At 34.3% G+C, this 21,425-nt stretch overlaps 2 protein-coding genes across 2 annotated transcripts; both read left to right on the forward strand.

Moving 5' to 3' along the window:
• The first annotated feature begins 3,664 nt into the window (after nt 1–3,664).
• LOC126700399 (basic blue protein-like) lies at nt 3,665–4,952 on the forward strand. The gene is made up of 2 exons (XM_050398533.1): nt 3,665–3,934; nt 4,515–4,952. The coding sequence occupies exons 1-2, from the start codon at nt 3,754–3,756 to the stop codon at nt 4,712–4,714; spliced, it is 381 nt and encodes a 126-aa protein (XP_050254490.1). The 5' UTR covers nt 3,665–3,753; the 3' UTR covers nt 4,715–4,952.
• Nucleotides 4,953–20,066: 15,114 nt separating this feature from the next.
• On the forward strand, nt 20,067–20,534 carry LOC126700935 (secreted RxLR effector protein 161-like). The gene has a single exon (XM_050399097.1). It carries the CDS (start codon nt 20,067–20,069, stop codon nt 20,532–20,534), a length of 468 nt encoding a protein of 155 aa, XP_050255054.1.
• Nucleotides 20,535–21,425: the final 891 nt, after the last annotated feature.

Raw genomic sequence — 21,425 nt, forward strand, 5'->3', positions numbered from 1 at the left:
CAAAGCTTAAAACCAGAAAAAAATTTATGAAAATAAAAACTAACATTTATTTCATATTCAACAAAATACTACATACAAAATAAGTATTTCTTAAACATTTCATATTATAAAACACATCAACAAAGTATAACATACAAAATAAGTGTTTCTTAATTTGTGTGTGATTTTTGTTTAGTTCATATTTATTTATTTATTTTGTTTTTGTAGTTAAAGGGGCATAAATTTTATTTATTTATTTCTTTTCTTTTAAGTCAACATCTAAATATTTTAGAGGATGAGAGACAATATATATTTATATTTATATTTAAGGGCAAATCTTAATTTTTTGTATACCAATTTGTATGCATATATTAGGTTTTTTTTTTTTTTTTTTTTTTTTTTTTTTTTTTTTTTTTTTTTTTTTTTTTTTTAGGGGGGGGTGGGGGATGGCCCCCCTCTGCCCTAGTGTAGGTCCGCCCCTGCATGTAGTCTTGGTGCAATCATCTCCACATGAACACTCTGGATTTCAATGAACTCCAGAGATGCAGCTTGGTTCAAAACCCTTGACGCATAATCATTGAAACAACTTCAACTTCCACAGTGTTCTTTCTTATTTTATGATAACTTAAAGAAGCTTTTTGTATGTCTAAGAACCCTAGTGCACAAATTCTTAGGTCACTTGGTCATCATAGACCGCAACCCTAGAAAATAGAAATCCCAAAGCTTGATAGGTTGACCGAAGTTAAGGTTGCAATTGAAATGCAATCAAGGTTGCAATAATTGTCAATTCTAAGCAATTTTTTGTGCTGTTTCTTCTTGTCTTCAATGTAGAACTTTAACTACTATTTAAGACACTAAACTATTACAACTCAATTACATTGAAAAATGGATTTGAATATGAGTGGATTTGACAACACTAAACATAATTGAACCTAGCATGTAGTAAGATGTGCAGTAAGTTATGATGGTTAGAATACAATTTTTTTTTTTTTAGACATACACACAAAGGAGAGGAAATGAGGTTTTAACACAAAGAACACACTTAATAGATTATAAGGTAAAATATTCAAAGTTGAACAGATGAATTTTATTCATGTGATCTCTATCTTGTCTAGTCTACTTAGGCATTATTTCTATATATTATTATATGCTAATGTTTAGGTAAGGTTTGACAGTTTCTAACTTTTTAAAGGAAAAAAAAAAAAATAATAATATAAATGGAAAGCATGTATCCTTTGCGGGTCAAATTATTTCATTTTCTTTCTTAAAAAAAAAAAAAAAAAAAAAATCTCTGTCTCTGTCTCTCTCTCCAACCTATTGAATTGAAACTAAACATGCGGTCAATGACCATTGTCACGGATCCAAACGTAGCTCTTGGCAATTTGGGGCGAAACCCTGCAATAAGGCTTTGATTGTCTTCTACTCTTTTTAGTACACATCATGGGTGATTAACTGATTATATGTTTTTATTTTTTTAGAATACGTCTAATTATAGAAAACGTGTATTTTTCAGAGTATTTTTATTTTGTACATTAAACGGGAGACAATTAACCATGGTTTCCTAGTTTAGTTGGATTATAGTACTGGAGGCAATTAGAATAGAATTATTAGTTTCTTAATCTCTAGATGATCTTACATGGATTAAATTTTTATTACCTTTTATTTAATTTTAAGCAAACTTGCCATTACTGTTGACTTTTCTCTGTAACAGCATTAGTATTACAGCATTCACGGTAGGCTCTCTATCTATATCCCTTTTATCCAAATTTTAGATAAACTCACCCTAGAAACCATTGCATAAAACTCAACACACCCTAATCAAAGATTAAAAGAATATTTAAATGAGAATATTAAAAGAATATGTACATTTGAGCAATGCCCTTAATCTATCCCCATCGATATGAGGTGCACCTAGATATAATATAAGGGCTTCTGAAGTATTATAATATTATTTTCTCTAGCACTTCTTTATCATGACTAAGGGTACGTTTGGTTGAAAGAATTTTAGGGAGGAAGAAAAAGAAAAGAAAGAAAAGGGGAGTGAAAATGATTTTTATGAATGTTTGGTTGGAGAGATAAGAAAAAGGAAAATTAGTGGGTCCTAGAAATTTTCTCCGTGAGCCCACCAAAAATCAATCTCCCATGTTTGGAGAGATTTATGGAGAGAAAATTAGAATGGAAAGGAGTAAAGGGAAAATGACTCATCTACCCCTTACCGTGCCCATGGTTAGATGGTTTTTTTTTTTAAAAACTGTGAGGCTTTGTTTTTTTGTTTTATAAGTCTTTGTTTGTTTACATCCTACTATTCTGTGAGTCTGACGTTATTTTACTTCCTCTTTCTTTTATATTTGTTCCTTCATATCAGCCGACAACTTTTTTTTCTTTATTATTAGTTTTTCTTTTGCTAGTTGTTTTATTAGTTGCGGTTTTTTTTTTTTTTTTTTGGTATAATACAAAAACACCCTTTGAACTTTGGGTCAAAATTAAATCGACCCCTGATCTTCTAATTTGAAAATAGAAACCTTTCACTTTGAGAATACCCAAATTGATCCTTTTGTCAAAATTTGCACCTCCCAAAATTTCATTTTTATTAAAAATCATTTTAGAGTATATTTTAATAAAAAAATGTTTAAATTAAAATTTAATTTAAGGTTTTTTTTTTTCCCTAACGTTTCTGTCAATGGAATGAAATGGAAATTTAGACAAAATGATCGATATATGTATTTCTCAAAGTTTAGGAGTTTCAAATTTCAAATTAGAAAATCAAGAGGGTTAGTTTGATTTTGACCCAAAGTTCCAAATGTGTTTTTACATTTTAGCATTTCTTTTTGGTTGATTGAGCCAAGTTAGATTTGAGTAAGCAAAATTTTCAACTCAAGTAACCCGGCCAACTTAACCCACAGTGCCACACTATTAGTCATGTAAATATATATATATATATATATATATGTGTGTGTGTGTATGTATGTATGTATGTATGTATCTCAAAATGTGTCCAACTAGACATACACAACTCAAACTCCAATTAACTAAAAAAAAAAAAGAAATAAAAATATGAAAAGTTGAACCCATGTTCTAGAGTTCATCAACCATGCCGAAGTGCAACGTAACGATGATGCTAGGTGACCTATGGCCCCTCTAATTTCAAAAGTTTAGAAACTTTTTCTATATTAGCCTCCCCATCTTTGGCATTTCTGTGTACACATAAATTAAAATGACATAATGAAAAAGCAAGGCCTGTGGTCCAGTAAGAGTTCACGGGTCGGCTATATAAACTACGCGTGAAGTTGCAGTCAAAAATATATTTGTGGTAGTGCAATCAATTCTCTTTTTTATGGCACTGCCATGTTTTGCCCCAAAATCTCCGCATAAATTATATAGCTACCCACTTTAATAACTAATAACTATTCCTTTGAAAGTGTTTACCCAAAAAAAAACACTATTCCTTTGAAAGCCACTAAACAATCTCATCCTTTTCCTAAATTTCCTTTCTTTTTGACCCGTGATAATGTAATTAACAGTAGAATTTTCAACCTGGTGGTTATGGTGGAGTTGTTGGGACAAATTTTTTAATCAATAAAGGTTCACTAATTTGTCTTTAGCTTTATCCCATTTTTTCCAAACAAATTGGACCCCACGTCTTACTTTAGATTCCTCAACACAATAAATAGGGTTATTAGAGTCTCAGTTCTAGGCACTCTCACTCTCAAGTAGCTTTCTCACACTTCAAACTTCAGCCTTCCTCAGTAACGTACTATACAGCTCTGCTTCAAGATGTCTCTGGGAAGAGGCAGTGCAAGTCAAGCCATGGTCGTGGTGGCTGTGCTTTTGTGCCTACTTGTTCACTTTGAACACGTTCATGCAGCAACTTACACAGTCGGAGACTCTGGTGGTTGGACCTTTAACACTGATAGTTGGCCCAAGGGAAAGCGTTTTAGGGCTGGTGATGTGCTCGGTAAGTTTGTCCCTAGCTTTGTCCCTACTTTCAAATCTAGTTTGTCTACAACATTTATGTCAGAATGAAGAAACTCTAAAACCAATGTCATACAATGCATAAAGTTAACACTTTTTCCGGGGTCTAGAAAATGTCATAGTATGCAATCTTACTCTCATTTTTGTTTGAAGTGGTTGATTCTCGAACTCAAATTTGCTACCTGTCATTTTTAATGTGGAAGGCATTTGTTATTGGACTAGGCCCGACCTATCTGTGTAAATATAGAACATTAACTAAAATAACAAATATTGAGGAATCCACATATATGCAATTCTTAGCATATGCGCTTAAAATTTGTATAAATGCAAGGAAAACACAACTCATTCTAAAGAATATACACCAAAACCTTTTTTATGATAATGTATTCTTACTACAGAATTATGGGAAAAAAAAATACACATGTGGCAAACAGTGACTAGTCTATTGATTATCTATAACCAATTCTAAAATTTTAAGACAAAGCCATGGCTGTCACGTTGTTTTGTATTGTTTTTGGTAAAACAATCCTACATAATTAATAATTTGTACATGTATGTTGCAGTATTCAATTATGATTCAACAACTCACAATGTTGTAGCTGTGGACCGGGCCGGTTACAGTAGTTGCACATCTCCGGCGGGTGCGAAAGTGTACAATTCTGGGAAGGACCAAATAAAGCTGGCGAAGGGACAGAACTACTTCATCTGCAACTTTTCTGGGCACTGTGCGTCCGGGATGAAGGTTGCTATTAATGCAGTGTGATGTGTTATGTGAGACAAGTACTAATAGAACTAATAGTGGTAATGTTCCTATTAGATGTGTAATATTACATGTGAGAGAGTGTGTATTTTAGTAGTATTTGGCTTGAGTGTGACTACTACAAAAAGTGGGTACTATAAACTGGCTAGACGCTAGAGTAACTACAAAATAAGTTTAATGTCTCTTGCTGTTATATTGTCGCTATTAATTTATGGTTAAAATCTGTGGTTTCTTGAGTTTTGGAATTTGCTTTGACGTAGGTCCACCAAGATCACGGACTTGTGTTAATACTAGTTTTCTTTTTACATTAAACAACAAGCCTACAAGTGCTATGGCTGTCAATGAGACCCAAAGGAATTTTTTTAGAAGGGCAATTATTGTGGTTCCATTTCTAATTTTCAACCATCAAATGGTCCTTATAAACTGACATGAAGAGCAATTGGCCGGTTCGTTAAAAGCAAGTTAGATTGAGGGTTAGGCATTCAGATGAAATCATATATACACCAAATATTCCCGTAGTCAAGTCATGTTACTTTTCCTTGTTTTTCAATAGGGTGATATGGGATTTATTTCTTTGCAAGTATAGGGATTTGGGACTTGGTTTGGGTTTAATTAGTGCATCCTTAGCACTGAACTCGTTGGGATGATGACACGAGAAAAAATTGAGACGTGTCACCATCATGACAAATTCAATGTTAATGGACATTAGACCCAAGTTTTGCTTTAGAATTTGTAATTTAAACTTTTGTGGAAATAAGATTCAAGCGTCTTCACAAAAGAAAAAAAACTGCACAAGATCAAAGGTTAAGTCATTAAGTTTCTATTTCGATTGCTTATTTTTATCAATTTGTTTTATTTATTGTGTAAAAATACAGTTATACATAAAATAAATAAATAAAAGCTTTAGAAATCTACATTAAATAAAATAGGTTGATGAAAGTAACTTCACACAAAGAATTATTAGCAGAAATCAAGTCGATATAATAAATTTGGCAAATCCCATTATTACCATATTTGACCTTAGTCAATTGGGGTGTGGTCTCATATGTTGTGCGAGAGTGATATCATGAGAGAGCAATTCTTAGGTAGTTTCAAAGCAGTGTTCCAGAGCTATCTATTTTTCTTCCCCTCATGAGATGTACTTGTTAGGGTCATATTTTATGTAATTGGATAATTCTTTAACAAAATGTACTTTACTTGTAATTTGGTAGATTTAAGATGAGTTTAATACATTAAAAAATATGTTGTTTAACCATATCAGGTGTCCGTAGTAAAAGACATGAAGATTGGTCCAAAAAACAAATGAAGAAAAGCTGTTCATTAAGTCTTGACAGATGCCTGCTATTGAGACTTAATGTGAAGCTTGATAGATGGCTCGACAGCAGCTCGATCTATTGAGAATTATGATTTTCAGTTTTCCAGATCTAAAATTTGATCTAGGCTTATGTCTTTGTTTAGGGTTTCTTTTCTCACAACCCTAGACATATATAAGGCTTATTTTAAGAGCCGTCACACACGGATATAGAGACCAAGAGATTTATTTTCTCTGTGAGAAGCTATTGCGTTTGTACGCTATAGGGTTTTGCAACCAAGTGTTTCCTAATCTTCATTTTTGATGAAGTGAAGAACTTTGCAACCAATAACATCATTCAAAGTTGCTGGACTTAGTCACATACTGGGATTCGTGTAAAGGGTTAGTCACAAATTGGAGATTTGTGCATCAAAGGGAAGAAGGCTACTACAAGATCAAGTTCACTTGAGTATTGAAGCGAAGGTTCAATATAGATTGGCATTTTGGGATAGGCCAAGGTAGTGGTAAGATTCCTTATACTTGTAACCGCTTGGTTGTTGTGCATCAAAGGAAAGAAGGCTACTACAAGATCAAGTTTACTTGAGTATTGAAGCAAAGGTTCAATGTTGAAAGTTCAAATATGTGTATAAACACCCTTGAACGTTTAGACTCCCAATTTACAAATTAACCAATTCAAGGTTTATGTCAAACAACTAGTGTGCGGAAAATGAACATAAGCTATAATATAAAATTGGAAAAACTATCTAAGCCAAATTAAAATCACAACCCACAGCAGATAATAATAGGTAAAGATAAAAGGGAAGGAAGATGCAAACACAAAGACAACACGCGATGTGTTATCGAAGAGGAAACCGAAGCCCTCGGTGTAAAACCTCTCCACCGCCCTCCAAGCAGTAAACAATCCACTAGAAAATGTAGTTGGGATACATGGACAGCAAAAGACCCTCCAAGCCTAATCTACCTAGTGCACCTAAGCCCTCCAAGCTTCTTGCTCCAACGAGGTTGCGCCGAACCTTTTTCTTTTCTAGCTTCCCGGATTCCGCTACTAGACCGTAGCATTAACCAATGTAGATTGATTCCTTCCTAACTGCTTCCTAGAACACCAAACAGCCCTCTCACAGTGATGAATATGGTGAGAATAAGGTTTTGGTAAAATGCCTCTCAAGGGTTTGACAATGGAGAGGAAGAGAGTTGAGGAATTTGAAGAGACTCTAGTGTATAGATTGTAGATGAATCAATCTTGTTTTACTCTAGGGTTTTTCTCTCAAAATTCTCTCTGCAAGCTCTCTTTCATTTGTGGGTATAAGGGGTATTTATACTGGGGTGAGAGGAGAATGTGAAACGTCAGGTTTTTCAAAATAGGGGTGGCTCGCGGCTTGGCCTCGCGACTTGACTAAGTCCCTGAAAGTTCAAAATCGTGTATAAACACCCTTGAACGTTTAGACCCAAAAAAAAAAAAAACCAATTCAAGCTTTATGACAAACAACTAGTGTGCGGAAAATGAACATAAGCTATATACAGAATTGGAAATCAATCTAAGCCAATTATAAATCACATCCACAGCAGAAAATAAAAGGCAAAGATAAAGGGAAGAGAGATGCAAACACAAGGACAACACACGATGTGTTATCGAAGAGGAAACCGAAGCCCTCGGCGTAAAACCTCTCCGCCGCCCTCCCAGCGGTCAATAATCCACTAGAAAATGTAGTTGGGATACATGAACAGCAATAGACCCTCCAAGCCTAATTTACTCGATGTACCTAAGCCCTCCAAGCTTCTTGCTCCAACGAGGTTGCGCCGAACCTTTTTCTTTTCTAGCTTACCGGATTCCGCTACTAGACCGTAGCATCCGCCATCCTTGGCATCTTCCAATGCTTCCCAAAGCTCCAAAAACACTCAACACTCTGAATGGGTGTGGGTAGTGTTTGGATAGAAATCTCCTCTCAATAGGTATGACAATGAGAGAGGGAATGAGAAGAGACTACAAAGATTTCTCTCTAAGAATGAGTAGCTCTTTCTAATTGGGTGGGTGTTTTGAAGAAACCTCTCTTAGGGTTTTTCTTTCTGAATGGCCACACATATCTTCTGGGAATGAGGGGTATTTATACTGGTGTGAGAATGGAATACGAAGAGTCAGTTTTTCCAAAAACAGGGTTGGCTGGCGACTTGACCTCGCGACTTGACTGAGTCGCGAGTTTAAGTCGCGAGCTAACTTAATGGCCAGTCTGGATTTTTGTCGTGTAGTGCTCTAGGTGGCGTGATTGTTCAGCTCCCCTGCATGCTCTGCACGTGAGCAACTTTTGGCGGCTTGCAAGCCGCGAGCCACCCGCGAGCCACCCGCGAGTCTTAGCCACGAGTCTCTGCTTCACTGCACTGTCTTGAGCATTTCTTCACACTCTCTCACACACTACCCTTACATGATTCCCACCTAAATACAAGGTTTCTAAGTGCTATATTACAAGCAAATTTGTCATGGAATAAAGCCAACACATGGTTGATTAAATTCAACCTTACAATCTCCCCATTTGGCTATTCCTTGACAAAACACCCTAAAACAGACTCTAGACTTAAACGTGAGTTTGGGAACAATGGCAAAACTCACTCACACCTAAATCTAGAAACTGTGCAGCTCTTGAATCATATGAACATGAATCTCCTGAAACACAACAATACACCATGATCATTGTATGCAGAAAAGCATGAAATGCATATGAAGCAAGCAATATGTGATCAAGCAAAGATGGAGTTAAGAAACAAACCATGGCTTGATCAAACAAGCAATCACTACAAGGTAGTGATCACAATGCTCATTCACACTTGGAATGAACACTTGAACATACAAGCTAACAAGAACAATGCAAGTTACTTGTATACCCAACACTCAACCAATGCATAATACACTAAATATATGCATCTAGGAACAATCCTACAAGGGCACAAGAGTGACAGTACATAAACCAAAATGCAAGACATTTAGATTAAAGTACTGATTTCAACATAGCATAAAGGCTGCAAAAAGCAAGGTACAAACCATAAAGCCTACAAAATATGCATAAAACATAACCCTAAAAGCTTACAAAAGCACATGGGTACAAACACATTATATTGAATAAAAACTTAAACAATATAAACTAAAAGTGCTTAAAATTTCTCCCCTTCAAAGTGATGAGAAGTTGTGATGCACTTGGAATCATATATATACTTGTACCTTGAAACACTTGCACAAAACACATTAGACCCTCAAGGTAAAGCAAGTAATAAATGACAAGTATAATATAACAAGTATAGAAATGACTACAATGATCACATAGCAAAGCAAATGATCATCTGAACATGCATTCAATGAAGCATAATAACATAGGGATATATGCATGTCCAAAGCACAAACATGATGCAATGAGAACACCAAAGCATAACACAAAGCACCATAAAGCCAACAAGAAAACAAACAGAACAAGGTTTTCTAGTTAACACAATGTCTTCTCCCCCTTGGTATATGCATCTCCCCTATGGAATATCTCTCCCCCTACAAATGTGCATGAGAAATAGAATTTCTCCCCCTAAGGATGTGCACAAGAGTCATATAGAAATGACAAAATACTCCGAAACATTCTCTAGAGTATACTCTCCCCCTTTTTGTCAGGAATAGACAAAGGGTCAAGAAGAAACGAGGGTAAGAGATGAAGTAATGAACAATGATAATGATGCATGAGGGATGTGAGATGAATGAGAAAATGAAGCTCAAACCTAAGACAAAGTAACATGCTACAAAGCATAAGGTAGACATGACAAGCTAGGATGAAACAGCAAGGTCAAGACCAATGCATGACAAGGGTAGCAAAGGTGTGTGCAAGAGGTGGCTAAGTGCAATGCATGACCAATGCATGAAAAATGCACATGTGGGGCAAGGTGTGTTAAATACACAACCAATGAACCAAACATGTTCCTAATGAGGAAACATGAGAAACCCCAAAGTTTGGTACTCATCGGAGTCCAAACAAGCGAGAAAATGCCTAAGAGACATTTTATCAAACACCTAGCATGCACACTATGAACAATAATGTGAAACAATGCATGAACATCATGAAATTCACCCTTAATACATGTTCTAATTGCCACAAGGGGCCAACATCCAATGCAAATCAACAAAATAAACCAATCCCATGAAAAAAAAATTTGACAAAAATTAAGTTTTCCCAACCCCTATGATAAAAAACCCAACCAAGAGCACAAAACTCTCCAAAACATAATCCAAGGATCAAAAATAATGAAAAGAATTTATAATTACCTTAGAAATGTTAATGGAATGAAAAACCATTCAAATTGGTTGGATTTTGATGTAAAAATATTGAAAGAGGGGTTTTAGAGAGGATGGGAGAGGTTTAAAACAAGTTTCCCACAAAAAGCCCTTTAAAAAGCTGTTTCTGGGCATTTTGCGACTGGGTGAGTCGCGAGGTTCAGTCGCGAGCAAGCCGCGAGCCGCGAGTTTCAGCCGCGAGCCGTGAGTTTCAGCCGCGAAAATTTTCGCGAGTCGCGAGTGAGTCGCCAAAAGCTTCTGGATGAGCTCGCGACTGGGGTTTCGCGACTGGCGAGTCGTCAGCTGAGCCGCGAAAAACTCTGACACCTGTTTTTCAATTCAGAACATGTTTAAACATTGAAAAACAAAGTAAGCACTAAATATAAACACAAAAAGTGATAAAAATCACTTCCAAAAACATATAAAATGATCAAAAATCTTTTTGGATTAATCCATATAAGATTGAGCACACACACATCACATTTAGACAAGTACAATCTAACAAATGAATAAGACATTCATTGAACATTAGGCATGTGTGTTGTGTGTGTGTATCAAATGTGGAATAGTCCTTAGTCTAGAGTGAAGCTTCAATGATCAATTCAATCAAGTCATACACAACTAGTGCTAAGTCAAGTGGTCTATCTCAATTATAGAAATGAGCATATATGATCTCCCACAAGAAAATGATTACATATGATGAAGCTTTTCATTTGGCTTCTTTACAATTCATAACATTTGATCATTTTGAATCAAAACATCTCATTTTGAGATTGATGCCTGAAATTTGTGATATTTCAATTTGATGAATAAGCCTTTGGCTTTTTGGGCATCATACAATTTTATTTAAGTCGCTTTCCCTTTTTCCTAGTCGAATACTAGTATGTGCGACGGCTTTTGCAGCTCATTATCTCTTTTCATTTTGAGATTTACATTTATTGAGCTCTTTAAGCAATAAAAATAAAAGAGTGGGAAGAGATATAAGCATAAGTCTACGCATGTATCAAAACCAACATGACTATTGACAAATCATTCATGACAAGCTTGAAGATCGATTTACAACAATCACACAAAGATGTCAAGATTTTTCCCACAAAGATATAAGTGCAAAAACTAACAAGCTAAGCTCATAAATGCACAAAGCCATTTGTACAAAGGTACAAGGCCAAACTCACATGTGATATGTGCTCAAACATATACGATCAAACTTTTTGAATTTTTCACTTTTTATGTGGTTTTGGATTTTTTACTCACACAAAACTGAAATATAAAAGTAAGATAAAAAACAAAACAATGCATACAAATAAATGCAAGATGCACAAAATGCATGATGATATGACATTTAATGCAAGAAGGGTCCTACAAAGATCGAAAGAATTAGATCAAGGACCAAAAAGAGCACAAGCTCAACCATATGAACCCTTCCTCATCCAAAAGGAACGATTGTCTGCAAGGAGTAGTTCGAAACACCAATGGAGAATAAAGGTGTGTAACTTAGCGCTATGCCAATTGCGGCTAGACATGAAACCATTGACAAATTTATTGAAGTCAAATCACTTCTTGTGTGTACTTTCCTGCTATGAGAGACTAAAAAAAAGAATCTAACTTCAACCAATTAAAACTCACATGACAATTTCAAATAGCAACTAAGAAAAATATTAGTCAAATAATAATGCATAATTAATAGTACTTGGAAATTTCAAATTCTAAAGCCAAAACAATACATAACCATTAAAAGGGACATTGAATCCAACTTTTTAATCGTAAAAGAAAAAAGAAAAAGCTGTAATGCATCCCGAATCCACAATTCCAAAAAAGCTGCAATGATACACATAAATCTAAAAACAAAACAACAACCCTCAACCTGCAATATATAATCAATACAGAATTCCACCTGTCACACATAAAATGCATTATCAATAGTAGATGGGAAGCTCAAATTCTACAACTAAACCAATTCATAAACCTTCACTAAAATTCATGGCAATATGTACAAAGAAATGACATACAATAACTTAACAATATATTTAGTTTACTCTTCTAAAAAAAAAAAAAACCTTAACAATACAATGAAATACATTAAAATTCATAGGGTAATCTAGTATGTCCATTTGTTTATCTTGCTTGTAAGAGTATGTTATTTATAAAATACATTGAGATGCATTAGACTTCAAATTTTTTTCTTCTTTGATGCAATCTGCTTAGTACCCTTTTGACATTTTTGAAGCATTTGGAGCGGCATACTTTTATCATCAGTTTCTTCAACTTTTGTAGTTAAACCAGCAGTTAATTAAGGTCTTTCAACAGATGTTTGTCCTATTTCTATTTTTTGACTAGCGATGGACTTGCCCTTCCTTGATTTCCTTACAATTCCCTTTATTGTGTCCTTTAATAATTTGCACTTTTATTAAATGCTATTTGAAATAATGAAGGAATATATGCATGTTGCTTAAAATTTAAAGTGCTTTCATTGTATTATACTGACATTGATGGTATCATACAAAATTTAAAATCATATAGCAAGCAAGGTGGATTGTGTATGCTTCAATTTCAATGAACAATATATAAAGCATATTGGAAATACCATGTAAAGAGTAGTTATGAATCCTACGGTACTTATGTGTGATAAATATACTGGAAATAGATTTCAACTTTATTATTACCTGATGTCTTTCAACTTCATGTGAGATTTCCATTTCTAAAATCTTTGAAACGTTGTAATTTTCTCTTCCATATTTCAAATTATATTCATCAAGATACAATTGGAAGAAATATTCATTGCCAATTATCCTATGAATCTCCCTTGGTAGGAAATTGTCATCCAATTTCAAATTCTGTATAAACAAAGAGTCAAACAATTAGCAAAATATATATACATGCATGCATCATGTCCTGTGCAATTAGTGTTTTTTTTTTTTTTTAACTCAAAATTGAAATTCCTCTTCATAATGCACAGTAATGTTATTTGAGTTGTTGTACTATTGATATTAAGCATGAGTTTAATATTGTGAAACCTACAGTTGGTACACTCCTCCATGGATCTCAATCAAAAAAATACCTTTGAGCAGTTCAAGGTATTCTAAATATTGCAAGAATTAATTAGCCTGACTTAACAGAGCAAGACCCCCCTGAGCATGCTGCCAAGGCCAGAGCATGCAATAGCCAAGGCCAAGGTAGCCCCCCATGGGCATGCTTCCAAGGCCAAGGTATGCAGCAGCCAAGGCAGCCCCCATGGGCAGGCAGTGAAGGCCAAGGCATGCAGCAGCCAAGGCTATATGACCCCTCCTTTTGATTCAAAATGTTGTATTGGTAAAGCACATCCCTAAGAATTCCATTACTCATCTCAAAAACCAACAAAATGTTCTCATTGAGATAGTTTGAAGAGTAAAACCTCACAAACACAAATAAGTCAAATTGATTACAAAGCATAGTGAACAAAAATTTGAAGGGAATTCCAACCATCCATAAAGCTGCTGGAAATAGGGTAAAAAAAAAAAAAAAATAAAGCAATTCCTAATTTCCAACAATTTTACTGATTAATTTATAAAAATAAAATGATACAACATAAATCCATGTTGCAAATATGACTATTAAAATCAAGGGTTGTTTCCATTTGAAAGGTAATTCAACAATTCAAAATTTTTTTTTTTTTTTTTTTTTTTTCCTTTTGAGAACCATTGTTAGGATTAGTGCCCTAAAATCCTATTGTATGGCATGTATGACATTATGTTCTAAGTAATAAACTTGTTTTATTATTATCTAAAATAATGGTAGCATGAATGTTCGGACATTATCATATAGTCCTTGAGATGCATAGTATGTGATTTATGTGATTTAGTCATAGAAGATATAAATCACAAGTTTTTTGTAAACTCAAAATCTTAGTTCGGGGTCGGTGATGAAATTGGACATTTCATTTGCGAAGATTATAACATGTCAATTAAGATGATTTGTCTTGATCAGGAAAGTGGAGACTTCTAGTTGATATGTTAATATGTTTTAAGTGTATAAAACATATTGAACTGGATCGCTATGAGATTTATTATTCTATCAACAACTGTCAAACGAATAATAAATCTCACGACGTTTCATTTACATAAACTCTCAATCCTAAGGGAATAGTGAACACGATCATGAAATGTAGGTTGCTTTAATATATCAGGAGTGAGATCTAGACAAACAGTCAAAACCTCAATATGTTGGGCAACCACACGTAATGTTGAAGGAACACATATTCTCAAAATGGAATTCATAGTCTCTTTATAGAGATATAAAATATTCCCTTGAGATTAGTTTAATGGGATTGGTTATTCAGAGTGTTAGGCCTAACTATTTTAGTAAAGAGTTACTAAAATTTATATTTTGTGAAATTAGATTTCATAAAATATACATGAATAACTTAAAGGATTAAACCAGGTACTCAAGGAACAAGAGGTAGTAATTTACAAAGTGACAGTTAAACATTATTATTTTTTTTTTTTTGAGAAACTACAGTTAAACATTATAACTTTGTATTACTATAATATTTTCATGAAGGGGTTAAATGTTTAATAAAGTTTTGAAATGTAATTTATTAATAAGGCCTAGAGTACAATTATATTTATATAGTGGTATTAAATATAATTAATGGTAACTTTGGGCTTGTCAAGAGTTGACAGATAAGTCCAAAGCCCATTGGAGCTAGAGCTTTATTTGTCCATTTTGGTCCCACTCCAAGCCACACACTAAAGCCCAATTGGGCTGGCTCAAAATGCTAACCCAATTAGATAATCAGTTATTTATTTAATAAGAGTTATTAAATAAATGTAATAGCCTAAGTGCAGAAATATATGTTTGATTAAAAAGAAGAAAGAATAAGAGTTCTTCTCAAAGGAGACACTTGATTATTCTCTTGAAAGATCACATATAGAACTGATTGGGAAACCACATATCTTGGGCACACTGTGGAATTGGAGTGAAGATTGAAAGGCATCTCAAGATCAATCTTCGTTTGTTTTGAATTTCATTGTGTCAAGGTATGCTTTCTCATTCTTCTTATCCAAACTTAGATGTTACATGCTATCTCACATGAATGAAGTAGATCCGTTCATATTTTGCTGTGTGTTTTTGTATGAGATACAAAACTGTATTTTCCATGTGTTTTTCCGACAAATGGTATCGGAGCGGTCTTAAATCTCATGTTTGCATAACATGTTGAGTGAGTTTTAAAATTAAAAAAAAAAAAAAAAAATTGGTTTCATGATTTTGATAACTCTACAGTAGATTTTTCTGCATTTTAGTTTTATAACTATGCTTTGATAAAACTAATATTGATGTTATGATGTTGTTTAAGTTTGCTTTTAACCATGCCATATTGAAATTTAAGACTATAGCATCAATGAAATTCAATTTTAATCTCAATCTCATTTTGATATGACCAAGAAACTACATTTTGTTCAAGTGAAACATAAAAAATTAAAAAAATTAAAAAAAGGTGACTAGAAAAACTGAAAGAAATTTAATTTCACAATTTTCGATCGATTAAGAATTCCTATTGACTGATCAGATTTGCTTTTCAATCAATTGAACAGGAATCGAGAATCGATCGAGTTATCCAAAAACTTTATGATGAATTTCTTCAGTTTTTCGATCGATTGAGAATTCCTTTCGACCAATCAGATTTGCCTTTCGATCGATCGAATAAGAATCAAGAGTCGATTGAGTCATCCAGAAACTTCGAAATGGATTTATTGAATATTTCGATCAATCGAGAACTACCTTCGACTGATTGAATGAACTGTTTTTTGAAATTTCACAAAGTTTAAAACATAGATGAAGTGCAAAGCTATGTGTGATGAGATTACAAATGTTTTCCAAATAAAAACCTTTCTTTTAAAATTTCTAGTGGGAGAGAGATTCAAAGGTTAAACCTCACAGCCTCCATTGTTGGTTTATAGTAGTGTGATTAAGCACCTCGCCTTGGCATATATGCCTTGCTCCCAATGGACGGTGTTTAATTCATGGTACTGCAGGTTAAACCTCTTAATGATGGATGATATGTGTTTTTACATTAAGAACAACCACACTACCGTGGAGTTACTTGATGACTCACATAGATTTCAGGCAATGGTGTACACTAGATTAACTTGGCATATATGCCTTGCTCCCAATGGACGGTGTTTAATTCATGGTACTGCAGGTTAAACCTCTTAATGATGGATGATATGTGTTTTTACATTAAGAACAACCACACTACCGTGGAGTTACTTGATGACTCACATAGATTTCAGGCAATGGTGTACACTAGATTAAGTTTAATGTTAACCTCCCTACGAAGCTATGTCATTAATACTTAGAGGCTAAAGGGAAAACGACATATTATTAGTGTTTGATAAGAGCTATCATGACAGCACTAATAATGAGAATAGTTCTCAATCAATCATAGTGTTTATAATTTACTTGCTACCAAGGAATTTCGAACATGGGATTGGGTTGTCATTGTGTATTTTATATTATGGTTTTATTAAGGTTCCATACTATATGTTTATATGCTAAATTGATAATATCTAGTTTACTTATTATATTCATGTTTATTGTTTTCAGATTTAATCATGGCATCCTTTAGCCCACTTGTTACTGTTCTTAATCAAAACAAACTGACTGGATCCAACTATGTTGACTGGAAAAGAAACTTAGACATTGTTCTTACTGTTGAAGAGCACAAATTTGTGCTTATACAACCATGTCCAAACTTTCCTTCATTAAATGCTCCTTCTGAGGAAAAACAACGATATGATCATTGGCAGAAATCTAATGAGATGGCTAAGTGTGATATCCTAGTATCTATTTCAAATGTTCTATAGCATCAAATGCAGGATGTGGAACTAGCTTCATACATTAGGTTAAGTTTGAAGCAGATGTTTGGTGAGCAAGGCCGTTCAGCTAGGCAAGATAGCATGAGGCTTATCCTGAATACCAAAATGGCTCAAGGAAATTTAGTAAGTGAGCATTGTCTTTAAATGATCTCTTACTGGAGGTTTTAGGTGCTGACATTGATGGAGATTCCCAAACGGATATGATACTCCAATCCTTGCTAGAATCATTCAAAGTATTTAGACTTAATTATAATATGAACAAAAAGATTTATACATTGTCTGTATTAATGAATGAATTAGTGGCAGTGGAAGGCATCCTTGGTACAACTACTGTTGATGCTAATATGGCTGAAGCTTCATTTTCTAAGCCTAAGTCGAAAGGCAAGGGTGGTAAGAAGAAGAAGGACTTCACCAAACAAGATGGTAAACAACTTGCCTTTGGTGTTGATAATAAGGGAAAGAAAAAGAAAAAGGACTACACCAAAGGAAAATGTTTCCATTGTGGTGAGAAAGGTCATTGGAAGAGGAACTGTCCAAATTTCATAGCTGACAAGAATAAAGGTGTGATGAGATCATTCCTTCTTGAAATTTTTTTAGTACATAATCTCATGGATTCCTGGTGTGTGAATTCAGGTTGTACTAATCATATCTGCAATACTTTACAGGGGTTCTAGGAAACCAGAAAGATGAATGAAGGGGAACTGTTTCTTACTTTGGCTGATGGGAGCAAAATTCCAGTTGTAGCTGTTGGAGTGTTTAATTTATGCTTTGATTTTAGGATTTTAATATTGGAAGACTGTTTATATGTACCTAATGTTCGTAGGAATTTAATTTCTACAACTTATTTAGGTTAACATGGATATTGTGTTATCTTGAAAGATCTATTCTGGCTTTATTGTTGATGATCTTTATATTATAAATCTTGATAAGCATGAATTATACAATTCTGAATTAGATAATAACTCACATGTAAGATCATTAAAGAGAAAGTTTCCTTCTACTAGTGATGCATATCTTTGGCATTTACGTTTGGGTCATATTAATTCAAATAGGACCCAATGACTGGTGAAAGATGGGCTTTTAGAACCATTAGATTTTAATGAATTTCCAATTTGCGAATCCTGCTTGGAAGGTAAAATGATGAAGAGACTTTTTAATGCAAAAGGATATAGAGCCAAAGACTTGCTAGAACTAGTACATTCAAATGTATGTGGTCCTATGTCTATCCAAGCAAGAGGTGGCTATGAGTATTTCATTACTTTCACTAATGATTAATCTAAATTTGGTTATGTGTACCTAATGAAACGGAAGTCTGCAGCTTTTGAAAAGTTCAAAGAGTTTAGGGCTGAAGTTGAGAATCAATTAGGTAAACGCATAAAGGCCATTCGATTTGATTATGGTGGCAAATACCTTCTTGGGGATTTCAAGGATTACTTAACTAAAAATGGGATTATATCCCAGTTGACTGCACCTGGAACACCGCAACAAAATGGTGTAGTAGAAAGAAGGAATAGAACTCTTTTAGATATGGTTAGATCCATGTTGAGTTATTCAACTCTACCAATTTATTTTTGGGAGTATGCCTTAGGTACAACAATGCATCTTTTAAATTTAGTTCCATCAAAACCTGTTCCCAAAACACCCATGAAATTGTGGAGTGGGTGCAAGCCTAGTATGAGATACCTTCACACTTGGGGTTGTCCAGCATACGTGCTAAAAGGGAAGCCTGATAAATTGGAACCAAAGTCAGAAATATGTTTGCTTATGGGTTATCCAAAAGAGACTAGGGGTTATTTATTCTATAGTCGTAATGATAACAAAGTGTTTGTTAGTACAAATGCCAAATTTTTGGAAAATGACTATATGAATAATTATACTCCTAAGAGTAGAGTTGTCCTAGCTGAAATGAATGAACCTGTAATTGAAAAATCAATGGATGAAACTAGGAATAATGTGGTTGTATCGGATGAACCACAACATATTACTCACAAGATGACTAATACACAAGAGCCTCATCATAGTGGGAGGATTATAAGGCCACCTATAAGATTTATAGGTCTGGGAAAAACTTATGAAGCTATCTTAGAAGAGGCTAAATCTGATCCTTACACTTATGAAGAGGCAATGAAAGATATAGATGTACATCATTGGGTCAAAGCTATGAAATCTGAATTGGATTCTATGTATTCCAATCAAGTTTGGGATCTTGTTAAGGCACCTAATGGCATTAAACCAATTGGTTGCAAATGGGTTTACAAGAGGAAGAGAGGGATAGATGGAAATATTGAAACATTTAAGGCAAGACTAGTGACGAAAGGGTATACATAAAAAGGAGGTATTGACTATGAGGAAATTTTTTCGCTAGTAGCCATGCTTAAATCTATTAGAATTCTCTTATACATTACTGCTCATTATGATTATGATATTTGGCAAATGGATGTCAAGATTGCATTTCTAAATGGAAATCTTGATGAAGAAATTTATCTGATGCAACCAGAAGGTTTCATAGCAAAGAACCAAGAGCATATGGTATGCAAGTTGAAAATGTCCATCTATGGACTTAAGCAAGCATCTAGATCATGGAACATCAGATTTGATCAAGCAATCAAGTCATTTGGTCTTGAACAAAATCTAGATGAACCATGTGTGTACAAAAGACATCAAGATAAAGTAGTAATGTTCCTAGTACTTTATGTTGATGATATTCTACTCATTGGAAATGATGTAGGGGTAATGTCATTAGTAAAGATTTGGTTGCCAAGCCAATTTGATATAAAGGACTTAGGCGAAGCTAACTATATTCTAGGGATCAAACTTTGGCGAGATCAAATGAATAAAATGTTAGGCTTGTCATGAGCTGGATATATAGATAAGATTCTAGTAAGATTTATCATGCAAAACTCCAAGAAAGGATTGCTTCCTTTTAGACATGGATTTCCTCTGTTTGATGACCAAAGGACTAAGACTCTTGAAGAGGAAAAGACAATGAGACAAGTTCCTTATGCTTCAGCAGTGGGAAGTCTCATGTATGCCATGCTATGTACTAGGCCAGATATCTGTTATTCAGTTGGCATAGTTAGCCGATATCAACCAAATCCAGGACCAAAACATTGGGAGGCTGTAAAGCATATTCTCAAGTATTTAAGGAGAATGAGGGACTATATGCTAGTTTATCGATGTGAGGATTTGATACATATTGGTTACACAGATTTTGATTTTCAGTCAGATCATGATTTCAGAAAGTCTACTTCAGGTTGTGTGTTCACCTTGGGAGGTGGAGCCATAAGTTGGAGGAGTGTTAAGCAATCTTATATTGCAACTCAAGCATGGAAGCTGAATATGTTGCTACTTGTGAAGTAGCAAAAGAAGCCGTTTGGCTCAAGAAATTCCTTTCTGATCTTGGTGTCATGAGAATGGAGCAAGTTCCAATCACTTTGTTCTGTGACAATAGTGGAGTAGTTGCACAATCCAAAGATCCAAGGAATCACAAGAAAGGAAAGCACATAGAAAGAAAGTAACATATCATTCGAGACATTGTGGCTTGAGGAGATGTGATAGTAGCAAAAATTGATAGTGCAAATAATCTGGTAAATCCCTTTACCAAAACTTTTCCCTAGAAGACTTATGAGTCACACCTAGAGGGAATGGGAGTTAGATTAGTGCGCAATAGTCTTTAAGGGCAAGTGGGAGATTGTTAGGATTAGTGCCCTAAAATCCTATTGTATGTCATGTATGACATTATGTTCTATGTAATAATATTGTTTTATTATTATCTAAACAATGGTAGCATGAATGTTTGGACATTATCATATAGTCATTGAGATGCATAGTATGTGATTTATGTGATTTAGTCATAGAAGATATAAATCACAAGTTTTTGTAAACTCAAAATCTTAGTTTGTAGTTGGTGATGAAATTGGGCATTTCATTTGCGAAGACTATAACATATCAATTAAGATGATTTGTCTTGATCATGGAAGTGGAGACTTCTAGTTGATATGTTAATATGTTTTAAGTGTACAAAACATATTGAACTAGACCGCCGTGAGATTTATTATTCTATCAACAACTATCAAATTAATAATAAATCTCACAACTTTTCATTTACATAAACTCTCAATCTTGAGGGAATAGTGAACCCGATCATGAAATGTAGGTTGCTTAAATATATCAGGAGTGAGATCTAGACAAATGGTCAAAACCTCAATATGTTGGGCAACCATACGTAATGTTGAAGGAACACATATTCTC

The sequence above is a fragment of the Quercus robur genome, chromosome 9 (genome assembly GCF_932294415.1).
Source record: "Quercus robur chromosome 9, dhQueRobu3.1, whole genome shotgun sequence".
In the NCBI taxonomy this organism is placed as follows: Eukaryota; Viridiplantae; Streptophyta; class Magnoliopsida; order Fagales; family Fagaceae; genus Quercus; species Quercus robur.

Bases quoted from the DNA above. Each gene is read 5' to 3' on its own strand.
- LOC126700399 (XM_050398533.1), top strand. From the start codon at position 3,754: ATGTCTCTGGGAAGAGGCAGTGCAAGTCAAGCCATGGTCGTGGTGGCT. The intron at 3,935-4,514 runs GTAAGTTTGTCC...TGTATGTTGCAG, and splicing joins TAGGGCTGGTGATGTGCTCG to TATTCAATTATGATTCAACA.
- LOC126700935 (XM_050399097.1), top strand. From the start codon at position 20,067: ATGCAAAACTCCAAGAAAGGATTGCTTCCTTTTAGACATGGATTTCCT.